General features: G+C 43.1%; 1 protein-coding gene across 3 annotated transcripts in view; it reads left to right on the forward strand.

Annotated features, from left to right (window-relative positions):
* The first annotated feature begins 1,443 nt into the window (after positions 1–1,443).
* The window catches only part of Ube2w (ubiquitin conjugating enzyme E2 W), a 55,975-nt gene continuing 37,095 nt past the window's right edge, over positions 1,444–20,323 (forward strand). For 2 of the 3 annotated variants that reach the window (XM_052715077.1, XM_052715076.1), the window contains exon 1: positions 1,444–1,542. In XM_052715077.1, coding sequence (XP_052571037.1) covers positions 1,528–1,542 — 15 coding nt within the window. In that variant the 5' untranslated portion in view covers positions 1,444–1,527. Of the gene's footprint in view, positions 1,543–1,968; positions 2,299–20,323 lie in introns of those variants that run through there. The other variant, XM_052715078.1, reaches the window with a different exon arrangement.

Below are 20,323 nucleotides of genomic sequence, written 5' to 3' on the forward strand. Positions count from 1 at the left end.
ATGTTGTAATGGCAGCAACACAACTGAACTGACGCCCAAGGTGCTTGGCCGATTCTTGATTTCCAAGTCACACAAACTCCAAGATCACATTTTACATAGGAAGGGAAAAAACCCATTTCTGGCAATAGAGTGAAGTCTTAGAGAGGGAAGAATACCAAAAAAGGTTTCCTCTGTGGTGAAGATAAACTGTGTTGAATATTATGCCATAGAATAACTGGCATATTTTAAAGATCTTTTCCTTTTTTGAACGCATTTCCTTACGGATGTTCCCAGAGAACATCGTGATCTATCTTAAGTGTGAAGAGTGATATTCTACATTGCCATTATATTTATATCGTAGAGAAATGTCTAAAAAAGAAGGCAAGTCAATGAAAATAAAGATTTAAACTTTTATTCGGGTAAAGCAAAAACCTTCTACTCAACATGTCAGCCTCCTTGATTCTTTTAGAGATAGAACACGAGGTGCAAGCTTTTGCCTTCCATTTTCCTCTTATAAACCAAATGACATCTTCGGTTCCGGAAGAGCTTTAAAAATGTGACTTCTGATAAACGTTGGCAGAACTGGTGCATTCCTAGAATAAATTCTGTATGCTCAGCGTTTCCTGCCCCAACTCATTCATAGGTCGGCTGATCATGAAACTGCCCACCACAGAATAGGCTGAAGAGGGAGGCAGGCATGGCACAAGGTTCAAGAGTATTAGGACATGAGCTACTACCCTGAGAATTCGTGACTAGAGTCAATCGCTAATCAAAGTTAACAACTACTATGATACACATGGAGTTTACGATTGAGAGGCTTGGGTAAGGGAGCTAGAAAATCGCACACAAAAGAAAACATTATTCTTTCCCCTTCCCTTCCCAGCACGTTTCAACACTAAAAATCCAGTTGCTCTTGCCTTTAAGATGACAATGCTGCCCTGCTCTCAGTTTTCATTCCGTCCTATAAGGAAACGTGTGACTCTCTGCCCTCCACCCCCCACTCCACCCCAAATTAGGAAATGCCTCCCGGGTCTGCGAACACGAGAAAGCATCCCCAGGCGAAGTTTTATCTGGCTAGGAAGGCGTGAAAACGCGGTAGGTGTAGAAAAGACATGAGAAGGGGGGATTAAAAAAAAAAAATACGAAACAAAACAAAAAACAAACTATAAACCTTACACCTGTAGCTGGGATTTGAGACCAAAAAAAAAAAAAAAAAAAACCCAAAAAAGAACCCAAAATCCGCGGATCCAGACAGCTTCGTGACCTGGGCGTAGTGCGGCGGGTCGAACCCAAGCAGCGCCTCGGCCAGCACCGAGGGTGGGCCAGCGTGTAAACTGGCTGGGCTGCGAGGTGCCCAGGGCGCCCCGCCCCGCCCCGCCCCGCCCCGCCCCCGGCGCCCGCGCGCCAGCCAATGGGAGGCGCGGGCCCCTTCCCATCGGCGACTCCACCCCCGTGCCCGGGATGTTGGGCCCCCGCGGCGTGACGCGAGCACGGCGGCTCCGCCCCCTGCGTCTCTGGCCTCGCTGGCCTTGGGGGGATGGTTTCATCATGGCGTCAATGCAGGTGAGCGGAGCTGCTGCAGCGGGGCGGGCGTGGGGGCCGCCGAGACGGGGCGAGCGTCGGCGCGGGGGCGGCGTCCGGGGCCGCGGGGCCCGGCTCCGGGCGGCCTTCCCTGACCTCGGGGCGTCGGGGAACCCTGGTCGGCGAGCGGAGCGGGGGTGTCGGCCGGCGGCCGCGGACCGTCGCGGCCGCGAAGTTGTGGCATAAAGGCGGCCGAGGGGAAGAAAGGGCGAAGTTCGGCGTGCGCTCTGCGGTGGGGGCTGCGCTCCGCGCCCCCCGCGCGAGGACGGCCGCCGCTTGGCTCCCCGGCCACCGGGGAGATGCTCGCCTCCTCCCCCTCCCCCTGCGGTCCCCGGCAGGGTGGGAACAGCTGTGCCCGCCGCCGTCGCCCGCGGTCCCGGCGGCCGGATAGGGGCAGAGCGTGGGGCAAGCCGGGGAGCGCCTCGCCGGGGACGGCCGCTTGCCCACGGCGCTCCGCGGTCTCTGCCCGGCCTCCCACGCGCAGCCTCGGATCGCCCGGCCCCGGCTTGCTCTTCTTCGATCTTCATCCCGTGCCCCGTGGGTGCCTCCTCCTGTCAGCCCGCACTCCGGGGCATTCCCCGGCAGCCCACGTCTCCTTCGAAGCCGCCCTTCGCCTGTGTCCCCAGCGTCCTGTGCCACCCAGGGTGCGAGCTCGTGGGCCCGCTCCTCGGCCTCGGGAGAAACTCGCTCCCTTAATATATTTTTTTTTCCTTAGGATGCCCCACCCTTGCGGACTCGGTAAGGCCGTGGCTCCTTTGCCCTTCTTCCCCAGACCTTTAAAACCTTAGTTTGGTAGAAGGCGCCTGTTAACCCGTGTTTTATCTATCTGACTTGACGGTGGTTTTCTTGCCTTCCAACTTAATGGACTCCTTTTTTCCCTCTTCCAAATCCAAGGGAAAAAAAATTTTTTTTCAGGCAAAGATGGCAACCACAATTGTAGTTTCTAGAGATTGCATTATCTATAGCTGGCGTTTAATTTACAGATAGGGCTAGCGGTGTTAAAGCACATAGAAGAGAGGGCAGAACTCTTGTAGAGTGTCAGCGGAATGCCTTTTGGAGTTTGAACATCCTCTTGAGTTAAGAGAGAAACCACATTTTCCTTAGAAGAATGTTTGGCTTTTGTTTCTAGAAGAATAAGCAAGATCTCATTGTTGGCGCTTCTCTGTGCTGGAAATGTTTTTCATTCTTGCGCATTTTTTCCATCTTTGATTGTGTCTTTCAACCTGCTTTCCCTGCAACACTGTTTGCATTTGCGTGTCCCTTTGGCCTCTCCTGCAGAACAATAAAACTGCAAGGAGCGTTTCTAGTTGAAGAGATGTCACGAAATGGTGCAGCAGAAACAAGAACAATTTCAGGAAACGTTATACTTTGCACTCTCCCCAGAGACGTTAGAGAAGTTTCGTCATTTGAGGCCAAAAAAGGAACTGTGGAGCACCAGTTGGACAGCAGATGGGCTATATGATTGCTTTAACATTTTTATCTGTACTAAGACATTGTTAGGACCTCTCGAAGATGATCTATCTCAAGATAGAAGCATTATTTAAGACTAAAAGATTAAAATCCACCACACTTGTGGTTGTATTTGGCTTTGGCAGGAGAGCTGTTTAGCTTTTACACTTCAAGTATTTGGAAAAAGCAGGTTTGTTTCCAAGAGAGATTGATATTTTTGGTGTTTACTCCGCGCCTTCAACAGTGGGGAAAATGCTTTTTAATGCCTGTTCTGTGCTTCAACCACAACCTTAGACTCTAGTGCACCAGGCTTTCATTCCTTTGTCTTCTGATTAACATGGGGAACTGACCCTTTCTGTTTTAATTAAAGTTAAAGCTTGACCTTTGTATGTATTTCAAAGTATCTGATAATTTTTTAGGGAACTAGCATTTTGATGAAGATTTACTTTTATTGTGTGTGTGTTGTGTGTCTCTGTGTGGGTGTGTGCATGTGAATGCAGGTGCCTTTGTAGGCCATTTCTGATCTACTAGGGCTGGAGTTATAATAGGTGCTTGTGAGCTTCCTGACTTGGGTGCTGGGAACCAAACCAAGGTCCTCTGCAAGGGTAGTTCTTGCTCTTAACCACTGAGCCGTCTATCCAGCTCCATAGCAGACTCTTTGAAGGACACTTTGGTGTGGTTTTTATTTCTGTATCTTTTCGAAAAGTTTATTTCCTGACCACTTGACAGCAAAAGTTACCTCTTTTCAAAGTAACTTAAACATAACACTATAACTAAATGATCAAATGTATTCATTAACTGAGCAAGTATTTTTAGATAAGATTAGATTTCCATATCTTACTACAGGGGTATTATTATTGCTGAAGAAGAGATTACTTAAGCTGCAATCAAAGCTGTATTTTAAAAACATGCCACACTGTGCACGTGTAATGTGGGATTTGATCACCTGATAGCAGTGAAATAATTTTTATATACAATAAAATCAAGTTAGGTCAGCCCTTTAGTTTCTTACTAGAGCATATAAATTTAAAGCTGAGGTTGTAATTGCTTTTATTTTTTATATTATTTATTTATTTATTTTGGTTTTTCGAGACAGGGTTTCCCTGTGTAGCTTTGCGCCTTTCCTGGAACTCACTTGGTAACCCAGGCTGGCCTCGAACTCACCGAGATCTGCCTGGCTTTGCCTCCCGAGTGGTGGGATTAAAGGCGTGCGCCACCACTGCCCGGCTATTTTTTATTTTTGTTTATTTGTTTTTTGTTTCGGCTGTCCTGAAACTCATTCTGTAGACAAGGCTGGATTCAGGGATCTGCCTGCCTCTGCCTCCCAAGTACAGGAATTAAAGGTGTATGCCACCGTTGCCCAGCTTGCTTTTGTGTTTTATCTTCATTTCAGCTGTGTAGCCCAGGCTGACATCTAATTTGAGATCTTCCTGCCTGGGTCTCCTGAGTGCTAGGATTACAAGTGTGTCCCACTATGCCTGACTTGGCTGACATGTACTCTGTCAGTGCTTCTCAACTTTCTTTCATACACAAAAGTAGTTTTTGATAGTATACTAAGGTAGATGATGTTGTTGGAATCTGGCAGCACCTAGCCAGGGAGTTGTGCCAACCATCAGGGAGGTGCCCATGTTGTGGGGAAGCTGCTGTTGCTAGGGTTCATCAATATACAGCTCCCTGTGGTGCATTTCACACTTTGATGCATTCTTTCCTATTTTGCTTCTTCTCCTCTTCCTACTAGTTCTTTTGAAAATAAAGTCAGAAATCACCAAGTAAGATTATAAGATAATATTTTAAGATAACTTTTTCTTTAAAAAATTTTTTTTAGATATATTTTTATGTGTATGGGTGTTTTGCCTGGCATGCATATCTGTATACCACATGCATGCCCGATGCCTAAAGAGGCCAGAAGAGGGCATTAGATCCCCTGAAACTGGAGTTATAATTGTGAGCCACCATGTGAGAACTGGGACTGGATCCTGGGTCCTCTGGAAGAGTAACAAGTACTCTTAACTGCGGAATCTGAGCCTTCTCTCCAGACCTAAGAGCTCCTGTTTTTTTTTTTTTTTTTTTAAGGGTTTTAGAGACAGAGTTTTTCTGTATAGGAGCCCTTGCTTCCCTGGAACTAGCTCTGTAGACCAGGCTGACCTTGAACTCACAGAGATCTGCCTGCCTCTGCCTCCTGAGTGCTGGGATTAAAGGCGTGCTCCAGCCCTGTCAGGTGAAATACTTAGGCTTTCATACATATTTTCCAAATTTAGTATTTAGCCATTTTGTTCAGATTCCTTTTAAAATAGAAGTTTTAAATTTTACTTCATTGATGCTGGCCATGGTGGAGCAAACCTTTAATCCCAGCACTTGGGAGGTAGGGCAGGCAGATCTCTGTGAGTACTAGGCCAGTCTAGTCTACAGAGTGAGTTCCAGGACAGCCGGCAGGGCTACATAGTGTGAGACGGTGTCTCAACAACAACAACTTTTTTGTTTTGTTTTTTTTTAACCTGATTAGGACAAAGTGACTGGGTAGGGCAATGAACTACTAAAATCTGTATGTTTTCCTGATTTGACCCCTTTTATGTGTCTAGTCTTAGGAATTTAGCACATAATAGGTGATGTTTGTCTACTCTAAATAATGTAATTGTAAGGAATGGTTATTCTTTGTGGACACCCTTCTTTTTTCTCCCTGTGGGCCCCCCCCCACTTTTTTTTCCTTTTTGTGACAGGGTCTTACCATGCAGCCATGGCTGTCTTGGAACTGGTTATGTAGAGCAGAGCTCACAGATCTTTCTGCCTCTACTTACCACGTGCTGGAATGAAGGGTGTGCACCAGCACCTGCAGCCCTGCCTTTTCATCCTCTCTCACTGAGTTGGGTCTTATCTTGGATTGTTTCCAGCACTTTGTTCAAGTTATTGGCTATAGTGATTCAGAGAGGTAGCATATGGGCTCTTGTCCTACCTGTCTGGTTGCCTTGACAATTAGATGCTACCTTCTTATTTGTCGATGTCATAATTAAGGTTTTAGCATAATCAGAAATTGGAAAATTGTCATCTTGGATTCTGAAGCTTATTGACTATCGGGGAACTTGAATTCTGAGTCTGAAGTCTGCTGGATTCTTTAGTAATAGGGTAGCCAGAGGTATCAGAGTAAGTGCCAAGGGACTAGGGAATCTGCATAGTGTAGAACTGAGGGTGTTCTGTGTAAATGACAAACATAAGTGGTCAAAAGCATAAAGTGATGGTATGTGCTTTTTATTTTTGCATTCTATCACATAGGTTTTATGGAATCTCTTCTTTGTCTTGGAAGTATATGGATTTTTAACCCTTCAAGCTCCCTTCCCCAATAATTCCATGAAAGCAGGAAAAAGTATTTTTCTCTTTTAAATATGGACAAAGCTTGTGAGTACAAGAAAGATTGGTCTGGCGCCGGGCGGTGGTGGCGCACGCCTTTAATCCCAGCACTCGGGAGGCAGAGCCAGGCGGATCTCTGTGAGTTCGAGGCCAGCCTGGTCTCCAAAGTGAGTTCCAGGACAGGTGCAAAGCTACACAGAGAAACCCTGTCTCGAAAAACCAAAAAAAAAAAAAAAAAAGATTGGTCTGTCACTTGCCACTTCAGGAAGCATTCATGAATAGCAAATTCTGCTTTGGTTAATTCTACTTCAAGGAAATCTGTTAATCAGTTTATTAGTGGCAAGTTGGTTGACTAGCACACAGGAACACTTTAAAATTTAGATTCACATTATATAGTCCAGAAGGTTGTTCATTGTTGTGTATGTGTCTGTAAAAACTTTTTCTAAGTACCTTTATATTTTTTTCATCTGGATTCTTAACTGTAGTTTTGTAAAAGTCAGGTAACTTTATTATGACTTGGCAGTTTCTGTAAGCTACTTATTTGGGGAAGTGGGAAATTTGGGAAATTATATAGTAACTAAGTAGTGAAACAGATTGGAAACCACGTTCTGAAATGTAGTGATGCTGTGTTGTTCGAATCTTAGATGATCTTTTAATAAAAAAACCCAGAGCCAGATATCAGGATGAAAGCTGAAAGATCAGAGAAGCAGAACAGCCAGCCACTAGTTCTTATCTCTGCAAAATCCTCAGCCTAAAGAGAGTGAGTTCCTATTTCCTCACACCTTATATACCTTTCTCTGCCCTGCTGTATTACTTTAGCACTGATTAAAGGTGTGTGTGCTTCCCAAGCAAAGGCATGAGATCTCAAGTGCTGGGATTAAAGGTGTGTGCCACCACTGCCTGACCTCTGTGTCTAATTTAGTGGCTGGCTCTGTCCTCAGATCCTCAGGCAAGTTTATTGGGGGTACACAGTATATCACCACAATGCTGTACATTAGTAGGTAATGAAGATTTTTTTGAAATTTGGCATTGTTGGGAAGTTATTGGGATGATTCGTTAGCTTTTCAGTCAAGAATTAAGCAGATGAGCTAGGAATTCACTACTCAGTGGTAGCACATTTGCCTAGTGTCCTTGATGGTCCCTGTTCTATCCTCAGTGTTCAAGAGAAGAAGAAACAAGTACTTATCAGTGCATTGATTTATAACCTCTGTCGCTAAGAAATTGAGAGGTAGCTGGTGTGGTAGTATACATTTTTAATCCCCAGCACCCAGGAGACAGAGACAGGCAGATCTCTGTGGGTTCTGGTCTACATAGCTAGTTCCAGGACAGCTAGGACTACATGGTGAGACCCTGTCTCAAAGAGGGGTGGTGGGAGGAAATATTCCTTAAAAATTCTTAATAAATAAAATTAATTTATCGATCAAATTACATGTACATTATCTGTGTACTGAGAAAATTATGATGGTTTTACTGTTTAAAGACACTTCTTTATCAAGGAGAATTAAAAGTGTGATCTGGCATCTTTCAGATGATGCACTTTTGTTTAGTATTTACCTAAACTGAACACTTGCTTGATGGCGTTGGTTACATCACTCTGTAATTGGTATCTGCTAATGGCTAATAGCAGCAAAAGACTTGTTTGTGTTTTTTGGGTGTTTTAAAAGTTTCCTCACTTGATAGTTTTGAGTATAGGTTTTTGATCACAAAAAACACTGCATGCCTCTGAGAACTAGGAGTACAGACCGTGGGCTCTGGAGTCCGAGGCTCTAGAGTGGAGTGTTATCTTACCACCTGAGAACCCTGCTACACAAACAGCAGCAGGCAGTGTAGTGGTTAAGACACGGAGTAGAAGAGGTAAACATGTATTAAAAAAGTGCTTTTGTTTTACTCGGAGATGGGATCTCCTAATCATGTAGCCCAGAGTGGCTGCAAATTTGTAATCCTCCAAGTGCTGGATTACAGGCATGTACCATCACACCCAGCTATAAAATTGCGTTTTTGAATTCTCTTCCCCAAACATGTTTCTTCCTTGTTGATACTTGCCAACTTCTTTATTTGTGAACGAGGGACTTTAGATTGATCCCACCCCATCATTAGACCCTCCACGAATTATGTCGTTTCTACCTGCAGAAGAGATCCAGAACTGGAACTGTCTCCTCTTCTACATTACATCATCATCATCCCTTTCTGGATTTCATATTAACAGTTTCACTGATGGTTTCCTGCCTTGTTCTTGGACCCTTACAGTCTTCTTGCCAACCCATTAGACTCAGCAAAAGGCAGATGGCCACTTCAGTCTTCTTTATTTTGTTCAGACTGATAGGACTGATGAGGCAGTGGTTCTCAACCTGTGAGATGTGACCCTTTTGAGGGGGGTTTGCATATCAGATGTTTACATTATGATTGATAACAGTTGTGAAATTACAGTTATGTAGTAGCAACAAAATAATCTTGTAGTTGTGGTCACCACGACTGTATTAACAGGTTGCAGCATTAGGAAGGTTGAGAACCATGCCTTGACCTCTCCCAGATACTCAGGTTCCTATCATGTGGTGGTTCCTTGCTGTTCTCACCTCAGCCCTTTGCTCCCTTCCCCCCTCAGACCTTTAGACGCATTTCTTCAGTGAGACTTTCTCTGACTACCCAGTACAAATAGCATTCCAGCCCCACACTAGTAATTCTCACATTGCTAAGTCCCTCAGGATTATGATTTTATTGGAAATCAATTAGCTTATCATTTCCTCCTCATGCAGTTGGATGGCTGGTGTAGAGGTATTACAGGCCCTCTGTAAATGTTGAATGAACGAATGAGCACAGCATCTAGAATCCAGTCAACTGGATTTGATTTTAGTTTTGCATTTTAATAGCTGTATAATATTTTTCCATTAAGCATAAATTAGGGATGATAAACAGTCATATTTGATAAAATAGGATATTATCTCATGTCATGAAGTTTTTGAGTTACTTGTGAGTTCTAACTATGATGTTGTAGGCCTCCGGATTTAAACTCTTCCTGCAAGGATTTTGTTTTGTTTGTCCTTTTGATTTCTGGTCTTTGTGTTGACTATCAGTAGGAAAAAACCAGATTTCTTTCATGATTGTGTCATATGAGGACTCTTTATTTCCACATCACAGGAAGAAGGGCGGAAGTATGGATTCCAGTTAGTGTGCATTCTTAGCCAGTTGTCTTCATAATTTGAGGTTTGGCCAAGTAAGATTACCAGCCTTCTATGCCAGTCATAAAGGCCTCCTTTTTCCTTTAGATTGAAGTATATGAGCTCAGTGGTAAAGTTCTGCCTAGCACAAGAAGCTTGTTCTATATGTAGCACTGCCCTCTCCAAAATTAATTAATCAAAGAATTCATTTGTTATAGTGTATATTGCAAGACTTCTGATATATCCACCACCACAAATACTGTTTCTCATATTTTCATCGACTCCAAAAGAAGTAACTGCTATTTGCAGTTACTCCATGTTTCTCTCCCCCTGGCCTCAAGAAATCCCTGTTCTCTTTTCAGTTTTTAGGGATTTGACTATTCTGGTTGGGTTTGGAAGCTTTGCATGCTTTGAGTTTCTCTGTGGTGAAGATCTTACCAGTGTTCTTGGTTGTAAGGGGTTTATTTATCCATTTGTCAAGTTGATTTTGTTTCCTGTTTCCATTCATCAATTGATAATTCTGATTATTCCCGTATTGTGATAAACAATGCTGCTATGATCATTCTGTACACAGTTTTTGTATACATGCATATTTTAATTTGTTTCAGATGTGCATTGAGGAGTGGAGTTATATTTTAACTTTCTAGTCTATAGAGTAAACTTTTTGTTTGTTTGTTTGTTTGTTGTTTGTTTTTTTTCGAGACAGGGTTTCCCTGTGTAGCTTTGGCGCCTTTCCTGGAACTCATTCTGTAGCTCAGGCTGGCCTCGAACTCACAGAGATCTGCCTACCTCTGCCTCTTGAGTGCTGGGATTAAAGGCATGCACCACCACCACCTGGCAAGAAAACTTCTTTTTTTTTTTTTTTTTTTGTTTTTTTTTTTTTTTTTGTTTTTTTGGTTTTTTGGTTTTTTCGAGACAGGGTTTCTCTGTGTAGCTTTGCACCTTTCCTGGAACTCACTTGGTAGTCCAGGCTGGCCTCGAACTCACAGAGATCCGCCTGGCTCTGCCTCCCGAGTGCTGGGATTAAAGGCGTGCGCCACCACCGCCCGGCGCAAGAAAACTTCTTAATGCTCTGTACTCATAACACTTGATACTGTATTTCTGATTTTATTTCCTCCATAAAACATTTATCTGATACCAGCTGGATGCTCTACAGTTCAATCCAGTTCATATTCTGACCAGAGTTAGTACAGGTCCTTCAAGACTGCTCCCTGCTTAGATACGAGTTGCAAGCAGTGTCCCAGGTTACTCCCAAATTCTGTCTGACTAGCCTCCAAATTGGAGATTCTCAGCTAACTTGCTCCCCTCCCCTTTCAGTAATACTCCTACATTGGCTCACAGTACTCCCAAGATAGTGTACACAATTATTATGAAGGCATTTTTGACTTTATTGTTGACAGTTCTCTTAGCCTCTTAAGTACTAATATTACAGACATGAGCCATTATACCTATGAGGGTTTTTTGTCTTTTCTTTTCCCTCCTTTTTTTTTTTTTTTCTTTTTTCTTTTTGAGACACAGTCTGTGTATGTAGCCCTGGCTGTCCTGGTACATAGACCAGGCTGGCCTTGAACTCACAGAACTCACAGCCTCTGTCTCCAGTGTTTGTTGGCCATCACAGTCAGCAATGAAGGTATTTTAAAAGGATTCAATGAAGAGCCAGATGACTTGATACATAGTGAAATTCCTAAGTGTCCTGGGTTTTGGAGTCTGTTATTTGGAGTTGAAATGCAGGTGAGTTCTTCCTCAATCTAGAAGCTCTCCAAACTCAGCTCTTATAGACTTTCCCCCCTTGACACAGGGTCTCATGTACCAGCAGAGTGTCAACCTACTGTGGTGTTGAGAATGAACCTGCACTTCTCTGCCTGTCTCCTGAGTATAGCTGCGTTTACAGGAATGCTCCTTTAGGGTCAGTTTATACGCTGCTGGGGTTTGAATGCAGGTGTTCATGCATGCTGGGCAAGCAGTTTAGCAACTAGGCGACATAACTATCTTGTGGAGTTTTGAAGTTTTGTTAAGGGGCATGATTGATGGAGTCATTGGTCACTGGTGGGCACCTCTATTTTAGCCTCTTGCTATAGATTGGGAGGATGGCCTTCAAAATTCTAACCCTATCATTTCCTTGATTGGATTCTTTGTTAAATAGTCTTCCTTCTCGGGATAGCTTGGAGCCCCCAGCATGTCACTAACATAGAAGAAGATACTTCAGAGATTCCAAGGGTTTTGCAACTGTGTGCCACACAATTGTAAGATGACCTAATACAGCTGTCCCTCGGTGTCCATGTGGGGTTAGGTCCTCAATTCAGGGTACTAAAATTCTTGATCAAATTCTTATGCAAATTGCATAACATTTTCATATACTGTATGCCTCTGCCTCCTGAGTGCTGGAATTTAAAGGCATGTGCTACCACCACCTGGCTTTCATTGTGATTTTTAAATTTATATTTATCAATGATTAATAATGTTGAACATCTTATATTTATTGGCCATTTGTATGATTTCTTTGAAGAAGTATCTGTTCAAATCCATTTTCCATTTAAGAAATTGTCTCTATTGTCAAGTCGTAAGAGGTTTTATTAAATATTTATTTATTTATTTATTTGTTTGAGACAGGTTCTTATTCTGTAGCCTTCCCTGGCTGGCCTGGAACTTGCTGTGTAGATCAGGCTTGCCTAGAACTCACAGAGATCTGCCTTTCTGATGTTAAATGCTGGCATTAAAGCCAGGCAGTTTGAAGCTAGTCTGGTCTACAGAGTGAGTTCAGGATAGTCAAGGATACACAGAGAAACCCTATCTCAAAACAGCAACAAACCCTGCTAGGATAAAAGGCATGGGCCACCACCTTGGACTTTATTTTCAGTTGTATATGTGTGTAGGTGTCTGCGTGTGGGTATCTGTGTGTGAGTGTGTGCATGTGAGTGCAGTTGACTGGAAGCCTGAACAGGACATGTTAGATCCATTGGAGCTGGAGTTACAGGCCATATGAGTCACTTGATATGGTACTTAAGACCCAAACTAGAATCTTCAACAGGCATTCTTGCCTCTGAGCTATCTCTCCAGCCCTGTAAGAGTTTGTGTATGGTCAACATGTATACACCAGGCTGGCCTTAAACTCACAGATCAACCTACCTCTGCCTCACAAGTACTGGGATTAGAGGCGAGTGCCACCACCTGTGGCTACATCTATATTTTCTAAGTACTAGAATTGTAGCTCACACATTTAGGTCTTTGATTAATTTCAAGTTCCTTTTGACTATGGTGTATGATGCATTTAGTGTTTACATGGCAGCTTCTTTTCCGTTTGAAGTTGAGTATGTGCAGACTTGAAAGTCCATCGGTTTGATATTATCAAGCTGGTAAGTGGGGAGCTGTCTGCAGATGAGAATTTATATCGTAGCCCTACTAAAACATTTAGTCCTAACAAACTATGACTGAGACTTCATGTGTTTCTATGTCAGTCTTCATTATAATTAAGAGGTATACTGGAATTAGACTTAAAATGCCGTGAGACAAGCATCTTACAGGTTGACTGTCCCAGCTATAAATTGACCTTAAGGAAGGGCTATTAGGAAATTAGGTACTGGACTTTGGAAGGGGGATGGTGCTGGATCTTCACTATTACAGACTCTGTATTTGAATTCACCTGCTTGTTTACATTTATATATAAAATATATATCTGAAACCCTAAGTCAATTCTGAAATGTTTCTGGGTCACATTTGCAAAACAGTGAGGGTGTGTTCCCCTGAGCACACACTGAAGGTCAGACAAGGCAAGGTTCTGCTGACTGCAAGTGAGTATCCTTTCTGGGGTCCATTTGGTGCCCTGTGTTTGGCATTTTTGTGCTTTTTGTTGATGATTTCTCTGTTTAATTAGCCACAAGCACAGTACTAAGGTGCTCTTTAGGGGTCCCGAGTTCATGAATGCTGTCATGTGCCTTAGAGAGGTAGAGTCAGAGAAGGTTCACTCAAGCATGACTTTAGTGCTGTGGCTGTGAGGTCGACGCTACTGAGTTAACAGTGTGTAGTAAAGAAGCAACATTTATGTAGATGTTTGTTTATTGTGTGTGGTGCTGGGGATTGTGTATAGGGCTTCCTGCATGCTAGGCAATGCCATACTGATGAACTGTGTGTTCAGTCCAATAAGGGATCTTTAAAGAGAAACACAAAAAATGAAGGTTTACTGGTGGTTGACTGATGCAGAGGTGATGAGGATCGTATAGACCACTCTGTTTCCTCTGGAGCCCTGAGTTCTGTATTGACTGCTTCAGTGTTTGCTAAGCTACAAACCGCGTGAACACTGTAAACTGACTGTGTTTTAGGTTTCAGTCCGTCTTTGAGTTGGCAGTGTAAGCCAGATTCTAACTGGTGAAATTTGTGCTACTACATCCAAGTTCCTTGTTTCTGTTTTCTCCTGCAGTTCAGTGACTCTCTCTGTTTGGTGTGTGCTGGGTTTGGTTTTGTTTTTCAAGTTGGCCCACACAATTCAAACCAGCTGTTTTCAGTATTACTCTCACTTTGAAGTCAGCTGGGAAATTGACAAGTCCCCAGATTGTGACTCGGTTGCCCCGGCATTCATTGTGGAGCTGCTCTTGACTCCTTAGGTAGTTCTTTTTCTTCTCTTTACATAGATTTATTATTTATTTCATGTGCGTTGATGTTCTGCCTGCATGTGTCTGTGTGAGGGGGTCGAATCCCCTGGAACAGGAGTTAGAGACAGTTGTGAGCTGCCATGTGGGTGCTGGGGGTGGAACCCAGGTCCTCTGGAGGAGCAGCCAGTGCTGTTAACCTCTGCGCCATCTCCCCAGCCCCTGTCTGTTTGTTTGTTTGAGACAGGGTCTCTCTGTGTAACCCTGGCTGTCCTGGAACTCGCTCTGTAGACCAGGCTGGCCTCAGACTCAGAGATCTGCCTGCCTCTGCCTCCTGAGTGCTGGATTAAAGATCTGTTCCATCACCTATAGAAGGTATTTATTTTAATTTGAGTATTACTTTTTTTGTTCATGTGTATATATGTTTGTGTCTGCCTAGGGAGGCCAGAAGAAACTTCAGATCTCATGGAACTGGAGTTCCAGGTAGTTGTGAGCTGCCCAACAGGAACACTAGGGACCACACTCTGTTCTCTGGAAAAGCAGCAAATACTGACTGCTGAGCTGTGTCTCCAGCTCCAAGTTTTGGGTTCAGGTTGGCCTAGAACTCACTATATGGTTGAACCCCCCTGATCCTTTTTCTCTTAACTCCCAAGTGTTGGGACCATAAGCATGTACTACCATGCCTGGCCATAAGTTATTTTTTAAAATACACCATTTTTAAATGTGTTCTTTATTTATGCTATAGCCCCACCCACTTGGATGCACATAGGTCTGTGAGGCCATGCACTTGATTATGGGCAGTCTGCCAGTAGCCACGTCACCAGAGTGAAGTGGTTTTCCCTCTCCAGTAGCCATCAGCTGCCGGTGAGTCCTCTGCTAGGGAGTGGGGTCCATTCTGGAATGCTGACTGGCTCTCTCTGGGGCAGCTCTTGGGCAGCCCCAGCTGCTGTGGGTTCATGAATGCAATGGCCATGTCATGTCTGGAAGACAGCCTCTCATAACATTGCTCCTCAGGCTTCGGCTCCTGCCTTCTCTCTATCCCCTCTGCTGTGATGGTCCGTGAGCCTTGAGGGAAAGGAAGTGATGGACAGGTCCCATTTAGGTCTGAGCACTTAGAATCCCTTGTTCTCAACACTTTGCCCAGTTATGGGTCTCTGTATTGACTGTTGCCCACTGCAAAAAGAAGTTTCTCTGGCCAGGGTTGAGAGTGTCACAGTTACTGAGCGAATTGCTGGCGTAGCTACGCTGAGTTGGAAGGTGAAGTTCTTAGGTCCCTGTGTCTAACAGGTCCCTGTGGTGCTTCCGTTGGGGAGTGGGAAGGGAGTCATTGGTCTCTGCAGGTCTCAGTGTTGCTGGGGTTTGGGGAAGGGAACGCTGTACGTTCTTTCTTGGGTGGTAGTTCTCTTAGACACCTGCACTCCTCTGCAGCCTCCTTTGGAGTTTCTTGGTTTATTTTTTTACATTGTTAATCTTTAACACTGAATATGAGCAAAATAATCCCTTGATCCTGTGTTATTTATTCATTACAACTTTGTGAGGCAGTTTGGATATCTCCCTGGCAGAACACCTTTGTGGATCTAGGTGTCTTTTGAGCTAGACATTAAAAACACTTTTTAAAATGGAAAATAACTCCACTCTGCTCATTATTTTGGAAACATTTTCATGTTTCCTGATAGATTTATTTATTTATTTATTAGAGCTAATTCATTTTTGTGTGTATGAGATTTTGCTTCTGTGTGTATTTGTGTACCATGTGCCTGCCTGGTGCCCATGAGGGAGCTGGAGTTACAGATGGTTGTGAGCTGTCACGTGAGTGCTGGGAGCTGAACCTAGGTCCTCTGCAAGAAAAAGTGCTTATAACTGTTGAGCCACTTCTCCAGCCTCTGTTGATTTTTATTTGTGATTGAGGGTCATACTATGTAGCCCTGCCTGTACTGGAACTCTCTACATAGACCAGGCTACCTCAAACCCACAAAGACCCACCTGCCTGTGCCTTTTTGAGTGCTGGGAACAAAGGTGTGCACCATTGTATCCTTTATGTTTTTATGTTTAAGTGAATTTTTTTATTATTATTATTACTATTTTTTTACCATTTCAGTTTCAACTTGGAGTGAAGTAAATATCAATAGATAAATAGATATACTTTACTTAGTGCTGTATTCTCTCCCTTTCCTCCTGTTGTTGGAGGTGTTGTTGTCAAAACGACATGTTCAGCTTTGTTGAAGGCAGCCCTGTAAGTGTAGTCTGGATTCTTGGATTTCAGAGTTACTGTGTTCACTTTGTCTTGTTATCTAGAGTTACCCAGTGTATCCACCCTACTGGAGTGCTGGAAGTGGAAGCCAGCTTATCCTTTGACTCATTGCTGCCTTTGGCTTTCGGTGTATAGCAGTTTTCTGCTGTTCTTTTTGGTCATGGAGAATTACTTAACCTCACCCCTCTGTTTCAGTAGAGTCGGTAGCACAGGCTGGCCTCGAACGTACAGTCAGTCGTCTTGCCTCAATCACAGTGTGTGTTGGACTTACAGGTCCCCACTATGCTGTGGGCTGTTGGAGAACCACAATTGTCAGACTTCTCACTTTCTGGATCCTTTTCAGAATGTAGAAAGTGTTAGTTTAAAGAATGAAGACCTTTGATGCAGGCTTTCCCTTTTCTTAGAGAGGAAAACATAATAACTGTTAGAAATTAAGGTCTGTGGAAGTTGTACTCAGAATTCAGTGGAAAGAAACCGTTTCATTTGTGTTAAGTTTTGCTTTATGCTAAAATAAGGTAAAATTATTTCATTTCTAGGCTATTGTTAAAAATCATTTCTTAGTATTTAAAATCATTTCTTAATACCATGTTTAGGGTAACAACTGGACATGGTAGCATCCTCCTCCTTGTGTAAAGGCTAGCACATGAAGGCAGTCCACTGTTCAAGGTCATCCTTGGCTCCGTAACAAGCTCCAGGTCAGCCTGGGCTACATGAATCCCTGTCTCAAAAAAGAAAACCGAGATGACTGGGGCTATCTGGCTGTTAGTGTGATGCTGTCATTGTGTCAGGGTTCTTCCCCTCTACCATGATTCTGGCTGTTAGTGTGATGCTGTCATTGTGTCAGGGTTCTTCTCCTCTACCATGATTCTGGCTGTTAGTGTGATGCTGTCATTGTGTCAGGGTTCTTCTCCTCTACCATGATTCTGGCTGTTAGTGTGATGCTGTCATTGTGTCAGGGTTCTTCTCCTCTACCATGATTCTGGCTGTTAGTGTGATGCTGTCATTGTGTCAGGGTTCTTTTCTCCTCTACCATGATTCTGGCTGTTAGTGTGATGCTGTCATTGTGTCAGGGTTCTTTTCCCCTCTACCATGATTCTGGCTGTTAGTGTGATGCTGTCATTGTGTCAGGGTTCTTCTCCTCTACCATGATTCTGGCTGTTAGTGTGATGCTGTCATTGTGTCAGGGTTCTTTTCTTCTCTACCATGATTCTGGCTGTTAGTGTGATGCTGTCATTGTGTCAGGGTTCTTTTCCCCTCTACCATGATTCTGGCTGTTAGTGTGATGCTGTCATTGTGTCGAGGGTTCTTTTCTTCTCCTCTACCATGAATCTGGCTGTTAGTGTGATGCTGTCATTGTGTCGAGGGTTCTTTTCTTCTCCTCTACCATGAATCTGGCTGTTAGTGTGATGCTGTCATTGTGTCGAGGGTTCTTTTCTTCTCATACCATGCTCTCCTGGGGTTTGCTTTCTACCATCACTTGTCAGCTGGATGAAATTGGAGAAAGCAGTGTTGGTCATCTTGGTAATATTTTTACAGTACTGGGATTGAACTCAGGGCCTCACTAAGCCACAGTCACTGCTAGTCTTTTAATCTACAGTTACACTAGCAACCAGTGTTACATACTCTTTTTTGTTTTAAAGATTTATTTATTTTATGTATATGAGTGTTCTGACTGCCTGTACAACTTTATGCCAGAGGAGGGCATCAGATCCCACTATAGATAGTTGTGAACCACCACGTGGTTGCTGGGAATTGAACTCAGGACCTCTGGAAGAAGAGCCAGTGCTCTTAACCATTGAGTCATCTCTCCAGCCTCACATACTCTTTTTTTTTTTCTTTCTTTTTTTTAAAAAAATAGGGCCTTGCTATGTACCCTTGGCTGGATTGGAACTAGCAGTATAGACCAGGCTGATTTCAGACTCACAGAGATCTGCTTTACAATTGCTGAGACTAAAGGCACAGGCCACCATATACAGCTAATCCTTCATTTTTGAATGTCTTCCTTTCTCTTGTTTGTATTTCTCTTTACTCTCAGTGAGAATTTCTACTCTTTAAAATAGTTTACCAACAAAAACAACGGTAACAACAAAAAAACACCTTTTCAAGGTTTCAGTTTGAGATAAAACTTTGTAAGATGTAAAGCCTCCCTATTCCTTTAATTCATTCCATTTTTATATCCCATATAGAAGTTTGTTATTTATTTTTGTTTTGTTGTTCATATTTATTGTCAGTTTCCCTTTTTGAAAATAAGCAAAGGGTTTTGTCAATTTTGACAACTGATATATTGTAACCAGTGTCAGTTAAGGACTTACTCTGTTCTGATTTTATGCCTTAGATTTAACACATTAGGACATAAAAAAATGAATCAATGTGGGGCTGGAGACATGGTTCAGTAGTTAAGAGCACTAGCTGATCTTTCAGAGGACTAGAGTTTGGATCCTAGCACCCACTTCTGGTAACTCACAAGTGCTTGTAACTCCAGCTCCAGGAAATCCAACATCTTCTGGCCTCTGTGGTCACTGGCATGCACAGTGGTGCACACACAGCAGACAGATTGAAACACAAATAGCAAATGAATCTTTAGAAACATGAATTAATATAAAAGTGGAGCCACTTTAGAAATGTGAGAGCTTTTTAGATCGTGATATAAACTGATAGTTTAAAACTGAGAGTATTTTTCTTGATGTAGTTTTCAGTCTTCTCAAGAGTAATGTTCATGTTAATAGCTATAGGTAATTGAAGAACCTGTCATCCTGTGCATGGAACAGTAAAAATCTAAAGCTAGTAAGTATCCAAGCACATACATTGGAAGAAGTGATCAGAAATTAAAGAGGCAAAGACTGCATTACTGTAATAAAAATGTAGTCTGCTAACTAAGTTGCACAAAATGTGGTCAGACATAGACCTGCCTGTGCTTCCTTCCCCTTTGATGAAAATGGAGTGTTTGTGACTTCTCTAGACTTCACAGATTACTAACAGTAAACATATGGCAACTTAAAAAACAAAAACAAGAATGTCAAGTAGTCAAGAGTGAGGCAGATGAGTTTACGAACCTCACCAATACCACAGGAGTCCTTGTGGATGGATCCACTTACACCCCGTAAGCATGCTGAGGGGCACAGTGCTAGGCTTCGGGAAGAGCTCTGCATTTAGTTTTGACAACCACGACTTGAAAATCTTAGTCTTTATATTTATCAGCTAGTCCCCTTTCTTGATTACACTAGGGCTGCATTTGGTGCATTCAAATTTGTCTCATCACTGAGTTTATGTTTGAATGGACACAGAACAGGACTAATTAGGTTATAGCATCGTTTCTGTTTTAGTAAAGTCCTCCAGATGTGGAGGACTTCCACGGTACCGTTCCTCAAAACATGGTCACTGAAATAAGGCTTCTCTGAGATACTCCAGGGAGGGTAATCATTTGGAGCTCCCTCTCCCTCCCCCACTCTCTCTGTTCCTTCCTCCAACCCTCCCTCCATCCCTCTCTGGTGCCCCCCACCTGCCATCCAAGGTAGTATTTCACTATATAGCCTAGGCTAACTGCAAATTTGTAAATCCTACCTCAGGTTCCTGCGTTCTGGAATGGAGTGTATCACCACACTTGACTGAAAGACCATTTTTAAAGCAGAAAACCCATTTGAGTTATAAATAAGTACTCATTTTTTTTTCCTCAAAGAATTAGCACTTAGGGGCTGGAGGGGTGGCTCAGCAGTTAAGAGTACTGGTTGCTCTTAACTGATTCAGTTCCCAGCACCAACATGGTGGCTCACAATCATCTCTAATTACAGTTTCAGGGTTTTGGATTCCTTCTTCTGACTTCTGAGGTTACTGGACATGCATGATGCTATGGTTTGCATACATATATGTAGGCAAGAATTCATACACATAAAACAATAAAAACAAAAAATCAAAGAATTAGAAATTAAAAGCCGATGAGATGGCTCAGTGAATAAAGGTGCTCAGTCACCAAGCCTTGACGACCT

Source organism: Peromyscus californicus, unplaced genomic scaffold (genome assembly GCF_007827085.1).
Source record: "Peromyscus californicus insignis strain IS unplaced genomic scaffold, ASM782708v3 Scaffold_5__1_contigs__length_169319896, whole genome shotgun sequence".
NCBI lineage: Eukaryota > Metazoa > Chordata > Mammalia > Rodentia > Cricetidae > Peromyscus > Peromyscus californicus.